Below are 23,017 nucleotides of genomic sequence, written 5' to 3' on the forward strand. Positions count from 1 at the left end.
ATTTATTTGTTAATATATTATATTTGAATTAAAAGTGCTAATTGGTGGCAATGTACTGTTGTCAAACGTCTGTTTCAATTGAATGTTGCCAGACGTTATTTGTTTTAACATTTAAGCAATGTCGATTAGTCTTGTTAAGCAATGACGTGTGCCAACTTAATCATGATAGCCTACTAAATGCATGGTCTCCATTTGGCCACGGTTATATTTGCATTGCTATAAAATGTGGGGGAATGTTTCTTTGGTAAACCAGACAAGTTCACATTTAGCCATGCTTTTCAGACATAAAGGGATATGCCACTGGAAATACAACCTCCTACTGTTTCTCCTAACCCTGGCAATGTTGGACTGGAGGGTTTCCAAGGTGTTGTAGGTGGACAGAACTGTGATGATGGGCCCATACAATGGGCCATTGACATTGACGTGAGGATCCATCCAGCCTATTACAAAATAGGGCTATTATCTCAGTGAGGGAACTAATACAAAACAAAACAGTCAGAGGAAACATCATATTTTGTTGAGTTTTCACCTTAAATGTGTCCTCAAAGCATATCCTATGTCGATTGGATTAGGAATGGTGTGTATGCTATTTTGTAGGTCTGAAACAGAATTATCCTATTTTGAGGTCGTACAAACTGTGGTCCACAGAGACAGCAAACATATTCGGTTAGCCAGAAACTCGTGAGCTTAGAATGATAAGGTTCTATCTCCGTTTAGGGCAGTTCAGAGATATTGAGGGTCAAAGTGTTTACATTCCATTATGTTCTGTGAGATAGAACCTTTGTATTTTATGAATTACTAACTGAAAAATGTCAACATTTTAAAAATAACACCACACTGGCATTAATAAACACCTAATGGATCAGATTATGTAAAAAACACAATTTTGACAAAAATGGAGATGGAACCATAATTCTAACGTCACGATATGCCAGATAGATATGTGACTGATTATGAACATCACGCTACAAGTCCACTCCTCCAGCATTGTCAGAGTGCTGTGCCCACCTCTGTGGTCGTCAATGGAACCCTATGGGGGGATGCCATGATGTGATTGGTCAGTTTGGTCTCCACTGAGCAGGAATCAATGGGGTGATCTATCAGGATGGAGCGGGTCTACGCCTAACAGCGCTGGGACAGAAGCTATAATGGCCACATTCTGAATGTAACTTTTTCAGTGACCAGCCAACAGCATAACTATAAAAGTAACAAACTAATCTAGGCTAGTCCCGATTACCGAGCCAATCCTATAGCCTACTTTGTCTGACTCGGATGACTTAAATAAAATCACGAATTCATGCTTTTGTAGGTGAGTGCATTCATTTGAGCTCATTAACAGAAACAAAGTTATAGAAATTCAAATGTTACCCTTCTGGATCCTCAATTGTGAAGTGGGGGACTGTACTCTTTCTAAATCAAACCGATACGATATTGTAATCCGTTTATTGACTCTGGGCTAAACTTGAGTCTAGACAGATATTGGCAATAAGGTCAAGGATGATGTTACATCAAATTATAATGCAATCTATTATGCATTGCTTCATCTTTTTCTTTTTTTTGTACCTTAGATCAAGATTAGGAGACGTGACGCTCTCGGTTTCAGGGCAATCGGCCAGAGAGTTCATGTGTTTCTCCCACACAGTAGCGACTGTTTCCACTTAAATACCAACTGCGCTAGTCGCCTATTTGTGCTCCGAGATTGTGGCAGTCAAGGTTATACGCGCGTATCTTCCGAAGGTAGGTTACATTTTTACTGTGTATGATCTATGATATGAACTGGGATTATGGATATTATTAGAAATAAGATCAGTAGTGTCTCTTGTTATGGAAAAGTGGACATATAACAATTAGTGTTTGGATTATTGCACCAAAAAAAGAAATAGACTGTTGGTGTCGCTCCCTCCGCCTAACCCACATTGGCTATGAGGCTATGTATGTAAATCGGGTGATGAATGACCTCTGTGATGCGAGCGATGGCGATAGGGTAGCCCAGTTACTGTGTCCGGAGTCGAGACCCGTTAGGATGGTATTTGGTATGTGGTTATTGCTACTTACGATCTAACTTATTTACAAATATTCAGCCTCTAATTCTGTAGGCTATACTTATCAGCAAGCACAACAGACGCGCTGCCATATCCAACTTGGCAACAATATAACGGTAATAAGTACAGCCTACAAGTTGCGTTATTTGAGTACGCTGATGTTGTTTTCATATTCATATTTCATCAACATCGATTTGTTTGATCACTTTCAGTAGTAAATACAATACAAAGAACGTTTCTAATGACAAACATTAGACAGTAATCAATAAGTCATAATTGCCTACCTTCTTATTTTTGATGTGACATAGGCTAGGTTTGTTCATATCGAGTAGAAAGAGTTGAAATAATGAGTTATTAACAATTACAGGCATGGCATTATATATATTTGTCATAATTGGGCTTACCAAACACTCTGTTGTGAGTTGAAGGTTCAATGAATGCCCTTATATTTAGTGTCTCTTGTCCCACTGACATAACATTGGTCCAGTGGTCTCATTCTAGATGGCCTTGGAGAGTTTCTTCAAGTTTCTTTCGAGTTACACAGTTCCTGAAGTCATCACGACTTCTTCTTCTTCTTCTTCCGCTAAACTCATCCATGTTCTGATTTCACTGCACCTCTGTTAAGTCTATCTGTATATCAGGAAGGGCATACTGTACATATTTTGTCTTTGTCTTTGTCTTTAATCTGATGTTCTCAGTCACACTCCAGCTGTAATGCTTGACTGTTGTGTTTTACCATACAGTACCATTGTGGTCATTCACCATACATTTCAGGTGATAAAAGGTGGGCCTTTGTTAAACAAGGCTGCAAGTTGATCAAGTATACCACATACATCTGGTGTTGTTATTAGTTGACTCCTGTACATTAACACTAATGTCTGTAACATATTACTTCTTTCCTCTATCGTCCCTCCCTCATCTGTTTTTCAGAGTCAGAAATGGAGATTTTCAATCATAAACTAAACACGTACATAGACTCATGGATGGGTCCTAGAGGTAGGTGTTTGAGACAAGATCAATCATTTGGATGACAATCTGATTAAGGTTTATGCTAAAATGTAGTAAGTGACGTGTGCAACCTTTATCATGATAGCCTACTAAATAAGTCATAATAATGTATTACGGTACTCAATTACATCTTTACAGCATGCCATTTGTTATAAGACCTTGCCATTTGATATCTGAAGAGGTTGTACATTGTCAGTCTTGCAGTCAGGAAGAATGTTGTTTTTGTATTTATATTTTTTTGTATTTGTATTGGATTGACTAACAGTTTTAAAAAACGATCTGTTGCAGTTGATTATTCTATGACTAATGCAAAACTGCAAGATTTAAGGAGATTAGGTCCTTCAGATCTTGAAAATCATATATTACCACCTACCTCCTCACAAATGTTTCAATGTATATGGTTCTGCAGTGGAATGCACAAGGTCTTTTTGCACGTCCTCCATGATTCTAACATAACATTTCTAGGAGTTAAGCAAACACGCTTTGGTTCTCACTGCCCCCTCTCACACAAGCTTATCCTCTTGTACCAATTACCAACTACCCCTCTCTCACTTGTACTATCTCACTGGAAAGGAGATACAGTCATTTGTTTGAGGGAGTATCCTGCTGAAAAACTGATATCACTTTCTCTTTCTCCACCTCCGTGTTTCAGATCAGCGGGTACAGGGATGGCTCCTGCTGAGCGACTATCCTCCAACCTTTGCACTCACAGTCATGTACCTGCTGATTGTGTGGATGGGGCCCAAGTACATGAGACACAGGCAGCCGTTCTCTTGCAGAGGCCTCCTGGTGGTCTACAATCTGGGCCTCACACTCTTATCCTTCTACATGTTCTACGAGGTAGGCAGACTTACTGATTATTCGCTCTGACATAGACTGTCTGGGGCTGGTGCTAGTATGATTGAAATGCAACATTACAGGCTTCTGAAGTGAACGGGATGATCAGGAGATTGGGATTGACGTAAATGCTAAGATGCGCCCTGGGTTTCCTCTTTGTGCTGTGTGATTCTGTGATAAGAGAAATTGTGATCGTTCGGTCAGATTAGACACAAAGCGGCCACTGGCGTCGAGCACTGAATGCCTCCCTGGTAGACAATGCTATGGGGGAGTACGTGTGGCACAGCTGGACTCTGACAGGATCATTGTTTCAACAATCCAATCTCTCATGCCTTTTCACCCACATTAGCACAATCCTCAATTGTTATCTAAAAAAACCTGCTATTATTAGAAAGTTGAAAACCAGTTCAGTTCAAATTCTGAAATGGTTGATCAATGAATACACTGATGGAATCTTCAGTGAAGGCCTGTGCTTGGTGACTTTCTTGTCCTTTGTGGCGAACTCCGGTGGCGAGAGTAACTCGGCCCCAGGGGGTCTCAAACCCACTCCACCGCCCGCTGAGTTACTCTACCCTGGGGTTCGCCACATTCACCCCCAAGAATGGGGTTTAGACAGAGAGGTGGGATGGAGACCGAAATGGTGCCATCGGAGAGACGTGCCCACTTGAGGGACTTGTTATAGTGAAGCATGGGGAGCACTCTTTTTGGGGCCACGCACTGGCCGGGTCTCGAACCCCGATCTCTCACTTCCCAAAGTTAACTCCTTTGGCATTGCGGTTAGCGCGGCCAGTTGGGGAGCGTGGATCGGGGTTTAAGACCCGCTGGGTGTGAGTTACTCTACCCTGGGGTTTGCCATATCCTTGAAGACTTTTATATGCAGACACTTGTGTACAGTCGTGGGGGTTGTCAGTGTAAGAACCTATTCACTTAGTTTGCAATGTTACTGACAACCTTACTTTTCACAGTTGTTTAGGCCTACACTGCCTCATGGGGTACAGTATAGTAGTTATTCACTGGTAAGAGGCAAAGCCTTTTCTCAGTGCACCTGTAGGTCTAAAGTCTTTCCTCTCCTCACAACCCTGACCAATTTAGATAAAATGTATATTTGTTAGCATTACATAATATTACCATTCAGAGGATTGGCTGTGCTCGAGTCATAGTCCAAGGCCACACTCTCCCATCACGTTGCCTATTTGGCTTTGAGCTAGGCAGTGGTCATTCTTGGGATCATTATTTATATACATTTATGTATATCATATTATGTGGTCCAAAAGTTGCACGTCGCATTATTTTTTATGTAGTTATTAAATGTTTCAATTGGTCAACTGACCAAAAATTCTTTAGCAATTCTTTAGTTGTATGTTGCTATGTTACCGATATTATTAGGCTTGTATGCTAGTCCTTAATAAGTCACAAACTGCAGAATGTAAACCTGACTGGAGATATACACATATAACTGGAGACTGACCGGTTGCTAACAAACAGTAAATAATTATGTAAAAATGTTTGTTTGCCCCAAGGTTTAGCCTAGTAGGCTGACAGGTAAAGTAAATTGAGTCATTTACCGAGATGTAGGCCTACCGGGAATTTGCTACCGCGACTCTTCTTACTAGCAAGCATAACATGACTCCAAAAAATCAACATAGAACGTTGCTAAGGAAAATGCATACACATTCTTCATGCAAATGTTCTTTTTAAAAATATATTTCAATAAACTTGCGATTATCAGAAGTTTTGGACCACATAATGTGAGTCTATATAAATACATTTACATAATGTGCCCAAGAATGACCGTTGCCAGCGCATTCTAGCCATAAATGTTTCCTAGAAGTGGTTGGCCTTTGGACAATAACTGAGTGATTCATTAAACTTTCCTGTTCTGCCACTTACCCTGCTTTACGATGGACGTTTGGCCCTCTAAAACCGATGTCACCTGATTCCAATATCAGTACAAAGGTCCTGGTCAGGACATGTAGAAATGTATTTTCTCATTGCATAATAGGTGTGGTTTAAGATGTGCCAAAATTGCCTAATTGAATCACTGTGTAAGAGAGCAAAGAAAGTATATCTGTCCGTTTGTTTAGTTGCAGTTGATGCAGGGTGACCACAATCTAAAGTAAAGCTTCTAGTAAGAAATACCCCATTCACTGTGCATTTTATTAAGCCAGTCAATATTGATGAGAATGAGCTGGCTCTTAAGCTAATTAGCTTTCTTTGCAAGAAAGGCAGGTGGAGATTGGGTCTTCACACATTCCATGAATCAGCATTGTTCCACCCAATTCTTTCTTCATTTTACTGATCATTCCTTTGTTTTGAATTAAGTCTTGAGAATACTATAACCCAGTGAAACGCTACCCTACATGATGTTGTTGCAAAAAATGTTGTAGGTACAGGGTTAGCACAAAATACAAATACAAAAAACTAACTAACAATGTGATTGCTGAAGCATTCCAATTCTCTCTGTGTAGAGACAGTTGTGTTTAATATGTGCTGAGTTCTACATGTGTGGGGATTACACAGCAGAGTAGTGGAGCACATCTGCCAGTCCATGGCCTGACCCACGTGTGTGTGTCAGCCCCATGCACAGGGACAGGTCAATCACTCTCCTGGTGGCAGAGTCAGATGATAATCCTGCTGTATGCCTCCAAGTCATCCCAGCCATCAGCTCTGTACTGGCCCAGTGTTCCTTCACATCATGTTCTGAAATGGGTTCTGTCCCAAGCCCCAAGCAGAAATACTTCTTTAACTTAGAATAATACACTTTAACCTGAACCTGAATCAGCCTTTACATGCTGTTTTCCATACACTTATACTTACAAAACATCGTTAATTTAGTCAAGGCAGTGTTGAATAAAAACAGCCTTTTGCATCCCAAATGTGAGAAATTATGTGAACAAGGCCTCCATTTAGAGAATGTGGCAGCACTGGTCAGAATGAAAGACATTGCTCTAAAACAATAAACAATGCAGGGTCACAATATCAGACAACAGAAATAGGACTGGTATTCTGGCTGGTAAAGAAGAGACTAAAATGGAGAAAAATAAGTTCACTCAGGGAGATAGACTGTAGCATTGACCACTTCATTTCTTCACACTAGCACCAAGTATTTGTAGCTAGCATCCAAAATGCCAAACAGTGAACTCTCAACAGGATAGAATGAGCATCATTGGGATGGAAGAAAGTCAACTGATATCAACTATCTCCTACCACTGATCTAGAACATAATCTCTGCTATGGGTCCTATGTCACTGAGGTGATTTAAGATTGCGTGACACTTGGTTTGTACAGTATAAGTATGACATTGATGTGATATAATAGGACAAGGACAGTGAAATATGTGTGTGTCAATTCAAGGTCTCTGGCAAGATTTTAGATTTCGGTCCAAATTTGTCTAAATCATTTCTCTTTGTCACCTTGTCTAGCTATTGTTTGCTGTGTGGAACGGGGGTTACAACTTCTACTGTCAAGATACACACAGTGCAGGAGAAGCAGATACTAGGGTAAGTCAGTTATTCTACAGTAGACAGCAGTGTTTATAGACATGGATTAACATTTGTTATCGTTTACAGATAGTATAAGACCTGAATCATTCTACTGTTATGTTAAGTCAGTACCATAACCTGGAACTGAATTACACCTCAAGCTTACAGTAGCTACTTATTGTCTTAAAGAGTTATTTCATGAGGATGTTCATGTTTCCCATATGTTTTATATTGAATTGTATAAGAGAGAAAACAGATTCAGAAGCTGTACATTGGTTGTAAAAGTGCAGTGTCATTAGAAAAAAACTAAAAACAATAGCAAGAACTGCTTTAGCTAGACGTTACCCTTTCATTTATTCTCTTTTAATTCATCATTGATTTATGGAAAGTACAGCTTCGGATGTTTTATGCCCTTCAGCACAGATAACACTAGCTAGATAATTCACTGAAATTAGAAAATTGTCACCAGACAGTAATATACTTTTTCTTTTAAATCTTGTTTAAATCTTGTTTCAATTCTTGTTTTTGTGGTGGAGTTTTCTAACTCTATTGGTATAATTTATGTCAGCCAGTACCTACATATCCTAGCAGATAAACCACAGAGACAGACAGCCTATTTAATCTCTGCTGTGTCATCAATGCTGACTCTTTTTAATGCCCCTTGCCTTGGGAACATTGAGGAGACACTTGCTCACACAAAAAAGTGCAACTATTATATTGCAGTTCGGTTGGGATTAAAAACATAAGCGTGTTCCTGCTGTAGATGTTTTCAAAGGCAGTCTGGAGCAGGTTACCACTCAGCACATTATCAAGATATGGGCTTTTGTAAAAGTATTTGTACTGGGCATTTCTCATAAAGGATAACAAAGCTAGTGAAAGCTTTCTTTTTATTTATGTTTTTTTTCCTCATCTTAGATCATACATATCCTTTGGTGGTATTACTTCTCCAAACTCATTGAGTTCATGGACACCTTCTTCTTCATCCTACGGAAGAATAACCATCAGATCACATTTCTACACATCTACCACCATGCTAGCATGCCGAACATCTGGTGGTTTGTGATGAACTGGGTGCCCTGTGGTCACTGTGAGTGTTAGAACACAACTGTACCATCATCAATTTGTACATTTTGGCTTTTAAATTAATTATATATATATATATATATATATATATATCATTGATTCTTGAAGAATATAACTTTTAAATGCCTCTTGAGTGTAGTTCAACTGTCTTATGCCATCAGAACCCCCAAAATAAGCTTGTTTCATAGCATTCATAGCTTCGCCTATTAAGTACAACATTGTCTCCAACGAAATACGTTCAGGGGGATCATTTCCACAGACCAAAGAACATGTTCTGTGTGCACGTATTATCTGGCTATACCAGCGTTGACCACCTGTGCTGCTGTAAGATACGTCAAACACTAAAGATACGTTGTGTGAGAGTTAGGTGAGTTGCAAGATACGTTACTGAGAGTTATGTGAATTACTTGTTAGGCAGTATTAGGCATTCACTTTGAGTAGTTATGGTTAGGGAAACTTGTCAGAGGAAGGCATTAGCAAATATTAGTACAAGCAATAAGAATTAGCACAAGTAGTAGTGTCAAAGTGTACAAAAAAAGGAGTGTCCCAAGCATGATTCGAATCAGCGACATTATTCATTTGGAGACTGGGTTGATTCATTTGGTTACATGGTTAGTGGTTACATTTTTCCAGAGCCTTATCCCTCAATTGTTTATCCAACAAAGTTGTTTGAACTCCATTTGAGATTATCTTTCAGTATTTCATGATTGAACAGGATGCATTTTCAGGGTGTTGTTTGGTCGTGTACCCTCACCTTCTCTTAATTGCTTAACCTTCTCACTCTAGAACACACTGTCCTAGAACAGGACACGGTGATGTCAGCAGCCCTCTGTGTTTTACCCTAAGGACACAGATAGCTGAGAATGCAAAATAACACCTTTTCTCCCTTATGTACTATGTATCATTGCCACTGCAGTATACATATTATCTGATCAGAGATGGTTATAAGGTTGACTTTAGGTAGGTTTGAACAGCAGGAGATGAGGTGTCATTCTTTGTTTCTAATTGTCATACTGTGATTGCTTTGACCTTTGACCCTGCCACTGTGGATGAATGACTCTCCCCCTCTCCTCTGTGTCTTCCCTAGCATACTTTGGTGCTTCCCTGAACAGCTTCATCCATGTCCTGATGTACTCCTACTATGGGCTGTCAGCTATTCCAGCCATGCGACCCTATCTCTGGTGGAAGAGGTACATCACACAAGGACAGCTGGTGAGTCTGGTCTCTGGTCTCTCCAAAACCTCAACAGATGGATGAATATGATACAAGGTTCAACTAACAGAGGATATTTTGGACCCTGAAACTTTTCAGACTATTCAGAGAATAGTGAAGAGTTTAATATAATTCATATTTGTTCTATCATTAATTTAGCCAACGGTGTTGACATGTTTACCTTGACATTATAAAGCAATCAGAAAAGACAAAAACAGAGAGGAGATTTAACTTTTTGTTAAGAGATGATGATGATCACTACCCATAAACCATCTTGTTACAGTAGAGAAACAAAAAACAGTTACCAAAACTGAGTATTTACTAGCTGAGATTGGCAAAAGATTGGCGTGGTGCAACCGAAATTAGTAAACAACTAGTTTGAAACTAGCTAGTAACAACTAGGGGTTTAGTAACTACTAACCATATTGGTGCAACCCAGTCCAGTAGGCTACCAGATACGATGTTGTAATGTATGCACATATTTTGCTACCACGGTTGCCAGACGGAATTGACAATGTCCAGCCCAACCGGTCTAAAAGCTGCCGAATCCACCCGTCCAGTGTGACCAAAAGTAGCCCAATCTGGCAACACTGCTTGCTACGTTCTTGCAGCTCGCGTGAACACAGGTTCTTCCATCAGCGCTCGCCTGCCGCTTCGATTGCAGACTCAAGTTAACGCGCGTGCAGAAAGATGCCACGAAACTCATGTCCGGTAGCTTTCTTTCAAGGAATTTCAAAAATAAAAGTCCCGTAAAACAATTGTTATTTCTCGCCGTGAGAAATAGAGATGCGGCGTGAGAGCGTGAGAACTGGTTGAAATGCGTGAGTCTCACGGCGATTGCGTGAGACTTGGCAGCTCTGTTTACAAGCCATGTATTACTTACCCAGTAGAAGCCTCCGGAAAACATTAACAATGAATCCATTCCACAAAGTATACATATATAGCCGTTTCACGCGAGTGGTTTACGGTTTCACCAGCTACCTTCACAAATGTAAAAGTGCCTCTTAGGCTTGACGACTGGTATAGTAGAGGAAGAACTGAAAGTAAAAATGCACTTTAGCCATGACAGCTGTAGCCCATACAACACGCGTGGAGCATTTCCAAAGAAAAGTCTGAACATTAAATCGGCTGCCGACTTGCGGACCAATTGACCAGACCGTGTCACAAATGTTTTTTTGTAAGTCGCTTTGAATAAAGGCGTAGGTTTAATGCCCAAAAATTCAAATGTAATGTGATTTAGCTTTTTAATTCAGCATTGGTGCACAATTTACACATAAAATGTCAAAGGGACACAAAATGTCCTCTATTCATGGGATGATTTGAAGTTAAACAATTGTGCACCATTGGTTGTGGGTGAGAATGGCATGTTCGTGTCCCCTTTGTCCTTTGTACTGTATTTGATAGCAATGTTTACTGTACACCAGTGTTGTAAGTGCACCAGTGTTGTAAGTATAGTAGTGTTCTATGTACACTGGGTTGTACACACTCCATTGCTACTTTGGCGAAGTTCCAAAACTCTCAGATTATTTTCTGCTCTCCTACCTCTGCACAGTACACTTTATCCATTAAAATTGAATGAAAGCAACATTTCCCCCATCCATTTAAGGTATTTTTAGGCATTAGATCAATGGTACTTATTCATGCATAGTCATGTGTGTGTATTTGTGTGTGTGTGTGTGTGTGTGTATCCTGGTATCTAGTTAACAAACCATTCATTCCAGTTGTGTCTCATTCCATTTCTAGATTCAATTCTTTTTAACCATGTCCCAGACGATCTGTGCATTCATTTGGCCATGTGCGTTCCCGAGAGGCTGGCTGTATTTTCAGATAAGCTACTTGGTCACCCTGATTGCCCTTTTCTCAAACTTCTACATGCAGGTGAGCAAATGTAAAATTGTTGCAGAAGACTTGATGACATGATGACTTGATGACATGATATGATTATTATCATGATATATTATTGTTATTTTATTATGCACAGCATTATACTTTGCCCTGCTGATGTGATTATTACAGTGTTGTCAGTACTGTTGTTTAGATCGACATTTGGGTCACACAACTCTTCATCATTTTGATGCTAATGTATTACACCCCTCTTTTTAGACTTACAAGAAACATGGTGGTTCGGTAAAAAAGGAGTATCAGAATGGCTCGGGTGCGCCTATGAATGGCCATGTGAACGGGGAGACACCCATGGAAACCATTACACACAGGAAACTGAGGGTGGACTGATGCATGAGTAACCTCACAACGCTTACCGTAGAATATGTAATTTCGCTAGGATGAATGAATGAATGAATGAATGAATGAATGAATGAATGGTCTTTATTGTCATTGCTATAGTACAGGTACCAAACAACGAAATTTGGGAGGGGGGGCTCTCCTGGTGCTAGGAAAGAAAAAAGAAAAAAAAAAGAAAAGAAAAAAAAAAAAAGGATAGGAATGATGTGTAATTTCTTATGAAGAACCTAGCATATTCACTATAAAACAAATAAGCCATAGCCATGTTTATCTGAAGAGAGATGCCTATTATTTTGCACACCACAACCTATTATTATTCATATTGAATCAAAGTTCATTAGGACAAGTATAGCAGAGGGAGTAAAGAACAGTTGCTCCAAAGACCCCTGTACTCTCATTGCCAAATGGCTGTCCTCAGTGTGGTTTTGATTTATTTGGTATAGGCCTAATTTCCACCAACACCCGGTGTGTCAGAGTCTGATAAGAGAGACTAGGTAGGTGTAACCCATTCTGACAACACAAGTGGGGACATACAGTGGCTTTAATCAACATTGACCTATACAGAAATCAATGTTATAATCCCACATCAGGAAATTAATTTGGTCATACAACATATGCACTTCAACAGATCCATGATATACCATGTTATGTTTACGGCAAACGCTTGTATTTTCATTTCTGTGAAATACGATGGGTCACATTTTACATTCAGTTGCATTATTCCTTATTCCACTTGTGTAATGACACAAACCACTCAACTCCATATGTGATGCTATTACCAAATTACAATGTAACAGTGTGTTAACACAATGCTGTTTGAGTGATTACAGTGTTACTATACAAGTACAGCACAAGGGCAACTTGTAAAGGTATTATCATAGAATGTCATGATAAGAATTTATACAGACTGATGTATTGGTTAGATAATTAGCTTTGAGTGAGCCATTATATCTACAGTACAGTACAGCATACAGTACATCTGCATGTAAAATGAGTGAAAATTAGACATCAGTTTGATTATGCCACTATTATGACATGTGTGACATGTGTATGTGTAATGTAGCTAATTGTTTAAGTGAAGTGTTGCCATTTCCCCCAATGATCACAATTTGAAATGTCTTCCTTTGGTCCCACTCATGTGAAATGTACATTTGAAACCAATAATCCTTCTATAATTTCTGGTTCCTAGTCTCCTAATTTACAGAACAAATCAATTTTGACATTACATTTTAAAAAGAGTACTCTGGTCACTGGCCATACAAAATCCTAATGAATGAAAAAACCCAGAATTAGGTCAGTTCTTCTTCTTTTGCATGTATGGTACATTCAATTGAATCATGATGTATGATGTATTGGTAAGACCTGTTGCACTGTTCACTGTTCAAGTATGAACTTCATCCAGAGTATGGCAACACTATCTACTGTAGACAAGTGCACATTTATGCATTGTAAATGCACGACTCAGGAGAGCTATAGTTCAAAATATATTGCAATAATAGCTTTGTCCATTGATCAGGTTTGCAAAGCATTCTGCTATAAAATGGCCATGATCAGAACCAAGTTCTTCAAATGCGAGACACTAAAGGACATTTTGTATTTCAGGTGTTGCTTGATATATTATTTCTATTGCTGTAGTAAAACGTTCTGTACAGTAGGATAATAATGATTGACAGCCATTACTTAATGCACAAGACTATGACTACTGTACAGTGTCTCTCCTACATTGTCCTATTTTGAATGTATTATCTACTTAATTGCAACATGTGAAACAGAAAGGCAAAAAAGCAACTACCTGATTGATAGTGCCATGTACTGTGTCATAAATAGATACAGTAGATGTGTCAAGTCGACCAACAAAACTCAACTCCTAATATGGACTACACACACCTTCATATTCAGAATGCCTAAAAAGTGAGAATCTCTGGCACGTCCTCCATGAAAGGCTTTCATTTGAGTAATACAGTATAACTGTTAAGTTATGCTGGATTCATTGTTGCACTTCTGGGGGGGGGGTCAGGATCAGACATCTTGTCAAGATGAATACTGTACTAACCTCGGAATGTCAAGCTTTCGTCTCATGAATGATTGAAGGGGATAGCGTGGCTGTTTCTATGCCAGTGTTGCTTATTATGCTAGTAGGCCTACATACAGGCGATGGTTTAGGTATGATTGCCCACACACTCTTCACTCTGTTAATAGTAAAATGTATATAATTGTTACACTAGTCATTTACACCACTGAATCACCATGAAAGCCCAAGTTCTAATTGATTGCCACCATTTTTGCAACCAAAGTCACCCCTATATCATAATATGTATGCTTTCAATGTTGTGCAGTACATGTAGGTATGGGCTAAATGTACAACTATATATATAGATTTAATATTCATGTTTGATACTGTGTTTTAAACCCACTCTTTTATCTTAAACTCAAAGCCTCTTTGTTTTCTTATTTTATTAGATTGAATCAGGCTAAATCAAGTTAAACCTCACATTTGCCATGACGTTAGATTTTGTGACTATTTCCTCAAAAGTGTTGCCTTAATAGATTTTGACACATATTGTACATGTTTCACTTGGTTTGTTTTACTCGTTATTGTAAGACTTATTATGGTCATATATTGTGGTCCACATATGCCTTAATTATGAAATGCAGGGGCCAAATCATCAACTTCTGCTGTAGAGATGTATCTCGCTTTGAAAGCCATTCACAAATCAATACCTGTATGTCCTCATTCACTGAAAAGTGGAAATGCTTCTGTGTCAGATAAAGAAAATTGTTAGCATTTTTAATATTGGCATGGAAACGGTGTGACACATCAACATTCACATGTACCCCAAATCTGAATAGACTGCAATAACTTTACCCAGAGTAGACCTCATCTTTCAAAAAGTGCTAGTGAAGGCAGCCTCATATTAGTTTGTAGTGTCACTACAGTTTGCAGTTTGCATATGTAATGTCACTGGAATTGGAATTAATAAAAGCATTAATGTTTCTCCTGTGTGTCCTGTGATGTGTTTAAGGAAGTCAACTAGAGCCCGCTGATCAAGCTAGAATCAGTAACGCCTCCTCAGAAGCACCAGGATCTTATTATCACACTTTGGGCATGGCGATTATCACCATAACAAAGGATCTTCCCTGTTATGATGCTTTATCTCCATGTTGCTATATTTAGGCCAGTTTCCCAGTGTGCACTGGCAGCTCTGCGTCCAGTAGAACTCATTCAGAGCGTATTCACTCTTCAAAAAGGTTTATTCATGTTCCTGTAGTGTAGAGGAACCCTTTGAAGAACCTGTTTGGGTTCCATTTAGAACCCTCTGTGTATAGGGTTCAACACGGAACAGGGTTTGACTTTGATCATGGCACAAATCATCTCCCTGTATTGTGTCATCTCAATAGTTCCTGGTATGGGACAAAGCTATCATCATATTAGTAAAGTACTAATTTCATACTAGTTAATTTCCAACACATAATGATCTTTACACAACATTAGGATCCATATGTCATATTTTAAATGAAGGTTTTACATTTCTATATTTCATTTAGACAAATATCACCATGGAGAACCTACACTTCGATGAGGTAGTGATGCCAGAAAGCTTCTAATCATCATAGTAATCCAATACAAATTTCATGTAGCAGATCAAATATTTTTTTGCTCCAAATCCTTTTCAGACCTCAATCCCTAGAATATGTCATAGGTGGATTATGTCATGTGTCCTTATCTAGACAAGTGATTTTGAAAAATGAAATCATTCAAATGTGTGTCAGGCAGGGCAGAGTCCTCTATTCTGTTTGAGGTTGTGTAAGGGGAGCTCTATCGATGTGTTTTTATAGTATGTTAATGTGTAATCTGCCTTTTAGTAACAAATGACTGATTGGGACATTTAGTGCAATGATTCGTCCTTGGAAGGTAGTAATAGAGTAAAATAAAAGTAGTGTAGTTACTATCCCAAAACGTTCAGTTCACCAACTGCAACCAAGCCATGCTTTCTAAACTGATAACATTATAATGTATTACTCTACACACACTGATGGCATGCCCATAGCTGATTCCTGATACCTTTGTTAATGCCAGTCAACAAATGGCAAAATGGCAGGGATTTTGTTTTTCTTCAAACATTTATTGTTTAGAACAGGTGAAAAATGTCCTACATATGTCCTTATCATTTGCACATCGATATCATTTTCAAAGCAGAAAAATCAGTAGTCGGACCATATTTTGCTGTGAGCCCTAAACATCAGCACAGGTGACAAACATCCATGTAGAGAGCAGGTGCATGTTGATATACATTCATGGAAATTATATTGCAGCACAACAGGCAGCGAAATATGCCAACAGGCAGAGAGCTATGCATTTTGTCTAGGTGTGCAAGTGTGATCTTTCTCAGCTGCTCTACAGTGGACGTTCAGAAAAAGCTGTGTAGCTCTTCACACGTGCAAAGATAAGAGATGTGTAGTTCTTATCCAGGTCAAAAGCTGTGACAACCGTCTCCCCAGTTGATCTAAAGAGAACATGGTTTTCAATTTCAAGTCGTCATAGAAGACGGATACAACAACAAGTAAGAGGTCATAGACATACACACATATTTCACATTTATTCCCATGTAATTCTCTCTCTTGCAAAGACAATACATTAAAAGATAGCTTAAATGCAATCAAATCAAAGCCATAATAGAATCAGTAGCCATTGACTGTACCCGTAGGTGATGTGGCAGGAATGGTGGATCCAGACTAGCTTGTTGAAGCGTTGGCGCCCCCCAGAGGCCAACTGCAAGCCAACATGAAAGCTATGCTCGACCTCAGGCGCTGGGTTCCGCCTGAAGAACCGGTTCCTCTGAAACTCTGCCACCTTCTGTCAGAAGAAAAAACACATACACATGCTACAGGCTGTTTCTCAATACCTTACTATCGATAATAATACGTTGCATTATTTGTCTATTGGTCTACTTGCAAATTAAGTTGCCATGGCAGTTGGATGGAACCTTTGATGGATGGTGTCCTGTTGAGTTTCAGGTATAACAGGAAAATGTGCTTTCACCACTTGCACACATGCACTATCACTCACCTCTTCTTTCCTCTTGGAGACGACAACAAAAACTTTGGTTTGATTGTCTGTGTCCTGTGACAGACGGTAATGACCACACATAATAGACTCCATCCTGTGTGAAGAGATGGGTCATAGGTCAAACACCAATGTCAAAATTAATACAAGTAGGGTACACCCACATTCTCAAACACATACCTACAGTGATTAACAGACTAAGACAGACTATGTTTCGGTCCTAAAAGGATCTTCGTCAGGCCGCCTCAGATCCTTTTAGTATAGAAAATGTTTCTGTCTTAGTCTGTTCATAAAAGTAGATTCAAACATTTTGTCTTCGCACCCCAAGAAGGGATGTGCATTTCTATCACACTACATCTTCAGACAAAATGAACCTGTTGTGAGTTTGACCATTTACTGTAGTTGTACCATTTTCCACAGCTTTATAGTTTATGCATACTGTATATGTGCTATAATAAGTGTAGTGAATAACAGAAGTTTGAAATACAAAACCTGGAGTTACTGCTGCGCAGGCGAGGAACAGAAACCAGTGGGTCTTCAGGTGTGGTCAGCATCATGACTTTGCCATCAGGGAAGAAACGCAGATACCTGTGACAAATGGTTTAGCTCATGATCAACTGTGCAGTATTTTAGCATATCATAAATATCTGACCAATAACAGTCTGAAACATCTACCTGTAGTATTCCACCTGGTGCCAAGCCCTGTAGAATCCATCAAGGGATTCCTCTCCCTGACGAATGTATACCGTTCTGCTGATGTAGACACCTGCACATATCACCATTGAAAGTTACTTACTAAATATTGAATTCAATGGACCTAATAGCTTGACATACATGATCATGATAGCGACTATAGAGGAAATACTACTACTACTACTACTACTACTACTACTACTACTACTACTACTACTACTACTACTACTACTACAACCGGGCCTAAGGATGGTCATAAACCATCATACAACAGCATTGGTAGTGGTAATTGTTCCTTTGAACAACCCTCCAAAGATTTCATTTTAAGAATAGCCAGTGTGTTTCCTAAACCATGGCTATCAGACATTGATTGTTCCCTCCTGAAACATTTAGCAACCGGAACGTGTGTGACCCTCATAGGTGAATCACCCTGCACGCAAAGAACAAGTCTGGGAACCTACAGTAGCCTAGTAGGAGCCTCTGGAGTGTCTTGATGAAATCTAAAGTTGCAGATATAAATTCATGCTTGTACATTGTTGTAGGGACATTATTGCGTCACACTCACGGCCAGCCTGATTCGTTTAAGCCCAAAACCAATCAGATTCGTTTGGCCCAGAACTTCGAGAGGTTACTTGTTGCACTCTCCCTCTTGCTTAGAGAATTATAGCTGGAAAAAGCACATTCTATGGTGATAGCAGGGTTTCTCAAAGGATAATAAGTGGATTTGTGTTTACCGTCAAAGCGCACCCGTGGCCGCTCAAGGAACATCTCCCTCCAGGACTTGAAGGGCACCAGTTTGGTGCAGTTACGGCCCCACACTCTCAAACAGGCTAGGCGCCAAATCTCAGGATCCCTGAGGAGAAAACAACATCAATTTCTTTCCACTTATATATATATATATATACATGTGACATCCTGATATTAACAGTAAGTAATCAGAGGGACAACTAACATGAACTCTAGAGCAGATTGAAAACAAATGAGACCTTGCACAAATGTAAAAGCCTCGGGAGACTAGGGAGAGCTGCTCCAGGGCACGCATGTCCAGGTCACTGGACACAACCCAACGAAAGATGTACATCAACACCTCTGGAGGCAAGGCTGAACACAGAAGAAAAACACAACACATTGACAGTGAGAATCCTTCAAAGTTTGTGTGAAGGCAAAGCCGACTGAAAAGCCACCCAAGTAATGCAGAACTAGGTAACCTAGGTAACTAGGTAACCTCTACCTGAAATGTGCATCTGAGTCATCTCCACCACAGGAACACATATTTTTAGAGGGGAGTCTTCCAGAGTGAGCTGCTGCTGGAAGTAGGCAAGCAGATCCTCTATTTCCCCATCGGGGTCATTCTCCATGCTAGAAACAATATGCAGAAATAATTTGATAAGATAAAAGACTTATTCCTCATGTTTTCAGCAAAAAGGATAAAACTCTGAGACAACAACTTAAGATGTGTCCAGAGGCATCAGAAGATGTACACATACAGTAAATTGACTTGGAAATTAACTCTGGTTAATATATGAACATGTGACTTTATGGCAAGTATACTAGAGAGCTGTGACAAAGAAATCAATCCTTTCAATTTCTCAGAATTGTTTTAAACTAAAAATTCTGAGCTTACTTACCCACCAGCTCGGTCTGGGTCAGGGCTGTAGTTGATTTTAAACTCGATGTCAGGGACAATCTGCATCGCCCTGCGGTAATACTTAATTGCTGAAATTTAGGAAGGAAAAACTCTTAGTTATACAATTTTACTAAATCACAAATACAGACATAACTAAAGGCGAATCTGATGCTTTGAGATTTTAAAGGTGCATTCTCGGTTTCCAACCCCCAAACCACAGAACCACCACTCTTACATTGGCCAAAACCTCTCCTGTAGGGGCCCACTATAATCAAAATGAATGTTCATTATCAAGTGAAATGTTTATGTAAGAAACAGTCAACATATTATCAATAATTTTGGTGACAATGTTGGTTCACAGATATACCTTCATAAACAGCTCCATTCTGTTCCTCCTCAACAGCTTTTAAGAATAGCTCTCTAGCCTAAGGTGATGGGACAAAGGTCATTAGAAATGTAGTTATGTGAAATCAGTTGCAAAAGTACCACTCCTCGCATAGCTAGCATAGCACATGCAGAAGTAACAAAGCAGCTTACTTTTTCCTCCCGAGCCAGTTGCTGTTTTCTCCTCAGGGCGGCTTGTCCTTTATTCATCCCACTACCCCTGGAGCTGGGCTTCAATTCTGACATCCATTGAGCTCTGAACACATTGAGCTCTACCTATACAGATGACGCAGCAGTAGTAGTAGTAGTACATTAAATGTCAAATGATCAATACATTGGCTACTGTAAGACTAGACTGTTGGTAAACAGGCCAATCATGTGGAACTGGTTTCACCACACCACAAGTACAGGATTCCTAAAAGCCCAAAAGTTGTTGCTGTCCACCATAGTCATTATTAGCTTAGGGTCATAGGTAATGTTGCCTTTCCAGCTTATTGGCCCCAAACAGTAGATGAATTTAGCCAGGCGTGTAGCTGGTAACTAGCCTGAGCAGTGTAGACCACTCTGCTGATGAAGGATGTTAGCAAGACTTGGTGATGACGTTCACAAACCAGAGCTTTATTTCCTCCGCTGCAACGAACACAATTCCCAGCCTTATAACTCTGTTATGCTGTAATCCTGAGCTTATCCGGACACTTTTACACTGACTGTCACCACTCAATATCTGTGGCATGAAACATGTAGCCTACTCTTCCCTCACGCACATGGCTGGGCTGATACCAGTAAGGTAAAAAGAAATTGATTGATGCCATTTATTTTTTTAATAAAGTTACTATATGGGGAACAAAATTTGCTCCCATCATTTTTTCCTTTTTGCCTGACTAGTTAGGGCATGTAAAACTGCATCATTACAAAGGTCATAAAATAAAGTTTTAGTTGTTTACATTCTGCAGCGCCAATTCTGTTTACCAAAAGTGGCCCACTAGGTGGCTCACATTCCACATCCGGCTCCAAGCCAGCAAGCTTGCTTCTTACATTTAAAGGTTGAGAATAGATTGAGATTGTTTCAGCCCCAAGACCTCTAGTCATTTGTTTTACCAGATAAAATTGCGAGACTTCGAGCACCAGCTATCCTGAGGGAAACTTCGGAGGAAACCAATTAGGCTACTAGATGGTTCGAATAGTCTTTTGTCCTATACCCAGGTCAGACGACCGATTTGCACGTCAGTTTCCTTACCGGAATTAGTTGTTCCGGAAAGTAGTTTCCAAATCCTTCAATGAATACTTGATATGTTCCAATTTTGAATGTTTGCCATGCATTTCTTTTCTTTTTTTAGACATCTCAATAATTCAAGCACAATGATTATAAGAACAAGCACCAGGTTTGGGGGCGCACAAGCACACTACACCTATGCCTTATTTTGAGCCAGGAAAAACCCTGAGACGGTTCTTACATTGAGGTGAGAGTCATCTGTGCTTTCATCCTCTCCATCTTCTACCATGCCACCAGAATTAAGAATTTCTTCAGCCTGCAGAAATTAAATAATATGTTAATAATAAGATTGAGACAAAAACACATTATGAACACCAACATGTCTGGCTGCCTACGACATTTATATATGATGATTTATATTTATATTTATGACATCAAAACAAATGACTAGCTAAGGGATTTGAAGCTCCCAACAGAAGAGGGTATAATATTGTGTGTGTACTCCAATCATCAAACAGTTGGGAGTGGCCCAGTGCTGGGAGGTGTGCTAGGGCTGGGCTGGGCAACACATGAGCAGTCCTCCCACATTGCTCCCCAAGGGAATGGATGTTGAGAATAGACCAGTTCTAGGTAGTGTGTAAATAAAATGTGATGATGTTGATCTGCCCAAATACTGCACGAGGGAAACCTGACCCCCAGTGCCTCAGCCCTGGCCTCTTCTGCTGGCATGATGCCCCGCCCCCTTTGGTCAACAGTGAGCTAGCTCGAGGCTGTAGACGTGTTTACTTGGCATGTTCAACCTGTCAGTCACCTGGCTAGCTTAGTTTAGCTGTATACATAACATTTGCCAATTGATCTTTCAATCGACTCCCACGTATTAGCTGAGCAGATCAACTTGTTCAAATCAATAAGAGGAGACATTAAGAGAAGACGTCAAACAGCAGTGTACTGCTGACTAGCTAGCTCATTGTAGCTAGCTGCTAGCTGCAAGTTGGAAAGCAAGCATATTACATTAAGCCCCCTTAACCCAAAAAGATTGAGCGACCATTGTGGCTTATCTGAAGGCTCTTCTGTTCTCCGCGACTGTTTTCAGACGAGGCTCTACAGCTCAATCACGGTCAGAGAATCGCACAACACAACGGGAAAATGTGCGAGCTCTTCTGAAAGCAGCCATGTCGTTGACCTGCCTCCTCGAGCTGAGACCAGCAGCAGGAGAGACATACGAGGGGGGGAGAGTGGTGACGTCATCACGTAATGTGGCGTGCGCTCTATGGCAAGCCGTTTTAACCTTTATTATCTACAATGGATATTCATTACTGATATCTGCAACATCATTTTGCCTAGTCAAAACTCAAATTCAAGATATCTTTAATAATATTTTGACTAATCGAAACTCACATTTTAGATATCTGTAATAGTACACTAGTTAACACTGACACATCTTAGAAAGTAACTCAGTACACTAGTTAACACTGACACAGTTTAGCATGTAACTCAGTACACTAGTTAACACTGACACAGCTTAGAATGTAACTCAGTACACTAGTTAACACTGACACAGCTTAGAATGTAACTCAGTACACTAGTTAACACTGACACAGTTTAGCATGTAACTCAGTACACTAGTTAACACTGACACAGCTTAGAATGTAACTCAGTACACTAGTTAACACTGACACAGTAACTCAGTACACTAGTTAACACTGACACAGTAACTCAGTACACTAGTTAACACTGACACTGTGACACAGCTTAGAATGTAACTCAGTACACTAGTTAACACTGACACAGCTTACAATGTAACTCAGTACACTAGTTAACAAACTAACACGTTTGGCTATGTCGTGTTGGCAAGAACTGTACAAACTTGTACATAGCTACACACAGCTTAGTACACAACGCATGTAACTCACTTACCCCAAAACAAAGTAGAAGCCTTCACAGTCCCATGAATAGTATGTTGATCGACGAAACTTTCTCTGTGGATAGTCCTTGGCAGTCACACCAGTTATACCACACTTCCAGTTTGCTAAAAAGTACCTACAAATCTGGTCTGTAAACGGGTATTGTGGACAGATAAGACCATGCAGTGATTTGTAGAAAGTGGAACGTTTGGAGTTTTATCTGTGA

General features: G+C 39.8%; 2 protein-coding genes across 4 annotated transcripts; one reads left to right on the forward strand and one right to left on the reverse strand.

The window, feature by feature from the left end:
* Window positions 1-1,121: 1,121 nt before the first annotated feature.
* elovl5 (ELOVL fatty acid elongase 5) lies at window positions 1,122-12,177 on the forward strand. 3 transcript variants are annotated; one of them, XM_080523955.1, is made up of 9 exons: window positions 1,122-1,309; window positions 1,569-1,737; window positions 2,973-3,038; window positions 3,703-3,890; window positions 7,310-7,387; window positions 8,285-8,456; window positions 9,540-9,664; window positions 11,408-11,542; window positions 11,768-12,177. In XM_080523955.1, exons 3-9 carry the CDS (start codon window positions 2,981-2,983, stop codon window positions 11,894-11,896), a joined length of 885 nt encoding a protein of 294 aa, XP_080380081.1. In that variant the 5' UTR covers window positions 1,122-1,309; window positions 1,569-1,737; window positions 2,973-2,980; the 3' UTR covers window positions 11,897-12,177. The 3 variants fall into 3 exon arrangements, with proteins under 3 accessions (XP_080380081.1, XP_080380082.1, XP_080380083.1); XM_080523956.1 differs by having other exon boundaries at window positions 1,122-1,305; XM_080523957.1 differs by lacking the exon at window positions 1,569-1,737.
* A 3,847-nt stretch (window positions 12,178-16,024) lies between these two features.
* Window positions 16,025-22,073, reverse strand: fbxo9 (F-box protein 9). The gene is made up of 13 exons (XM_080546677.1): window positions 21,933-22,073; window positions 21,129-21,203; window positions 19,828-19,950; window positions 19,658-19,715; window positions 19,292-19,379; window positions 18,895-19,022; window positions 18,650-18,764; window positions 18,398-18,516; window positions 17,646-17,736; window positions 17,463-17,558; window positions 16,974-17,067; window positions 16,606-16,760; window positions 16,025-16,410 (listed from the first exon to the last, which is right to left on the reverse strand). Exons 1-13 carry the CDS (start codon window positions 21,933-21,935, stop codon window positions 16,302-16,304), a joined length of 1,254 nt encoding a protein of 417 aa, XP_080402803.1. The 5' UTR covers window positions 21,936-22,073; the 3' UTR covers window positions 16,025-16,301.
* Window positions 22,074-23,017: the final 944 nt, after the last annotated feature.

This window comes from Nansenia antarctica (assembly GCF_963989245.1).
Source record: "Nansenia antarctica genome assembly, chromosome: 1".
NCBI lineage: Eukaryota > Metazoa > Chordata > Actinopteri > Argentiniformes > Microstomatidae > Nansenia > Nansenia antarctica.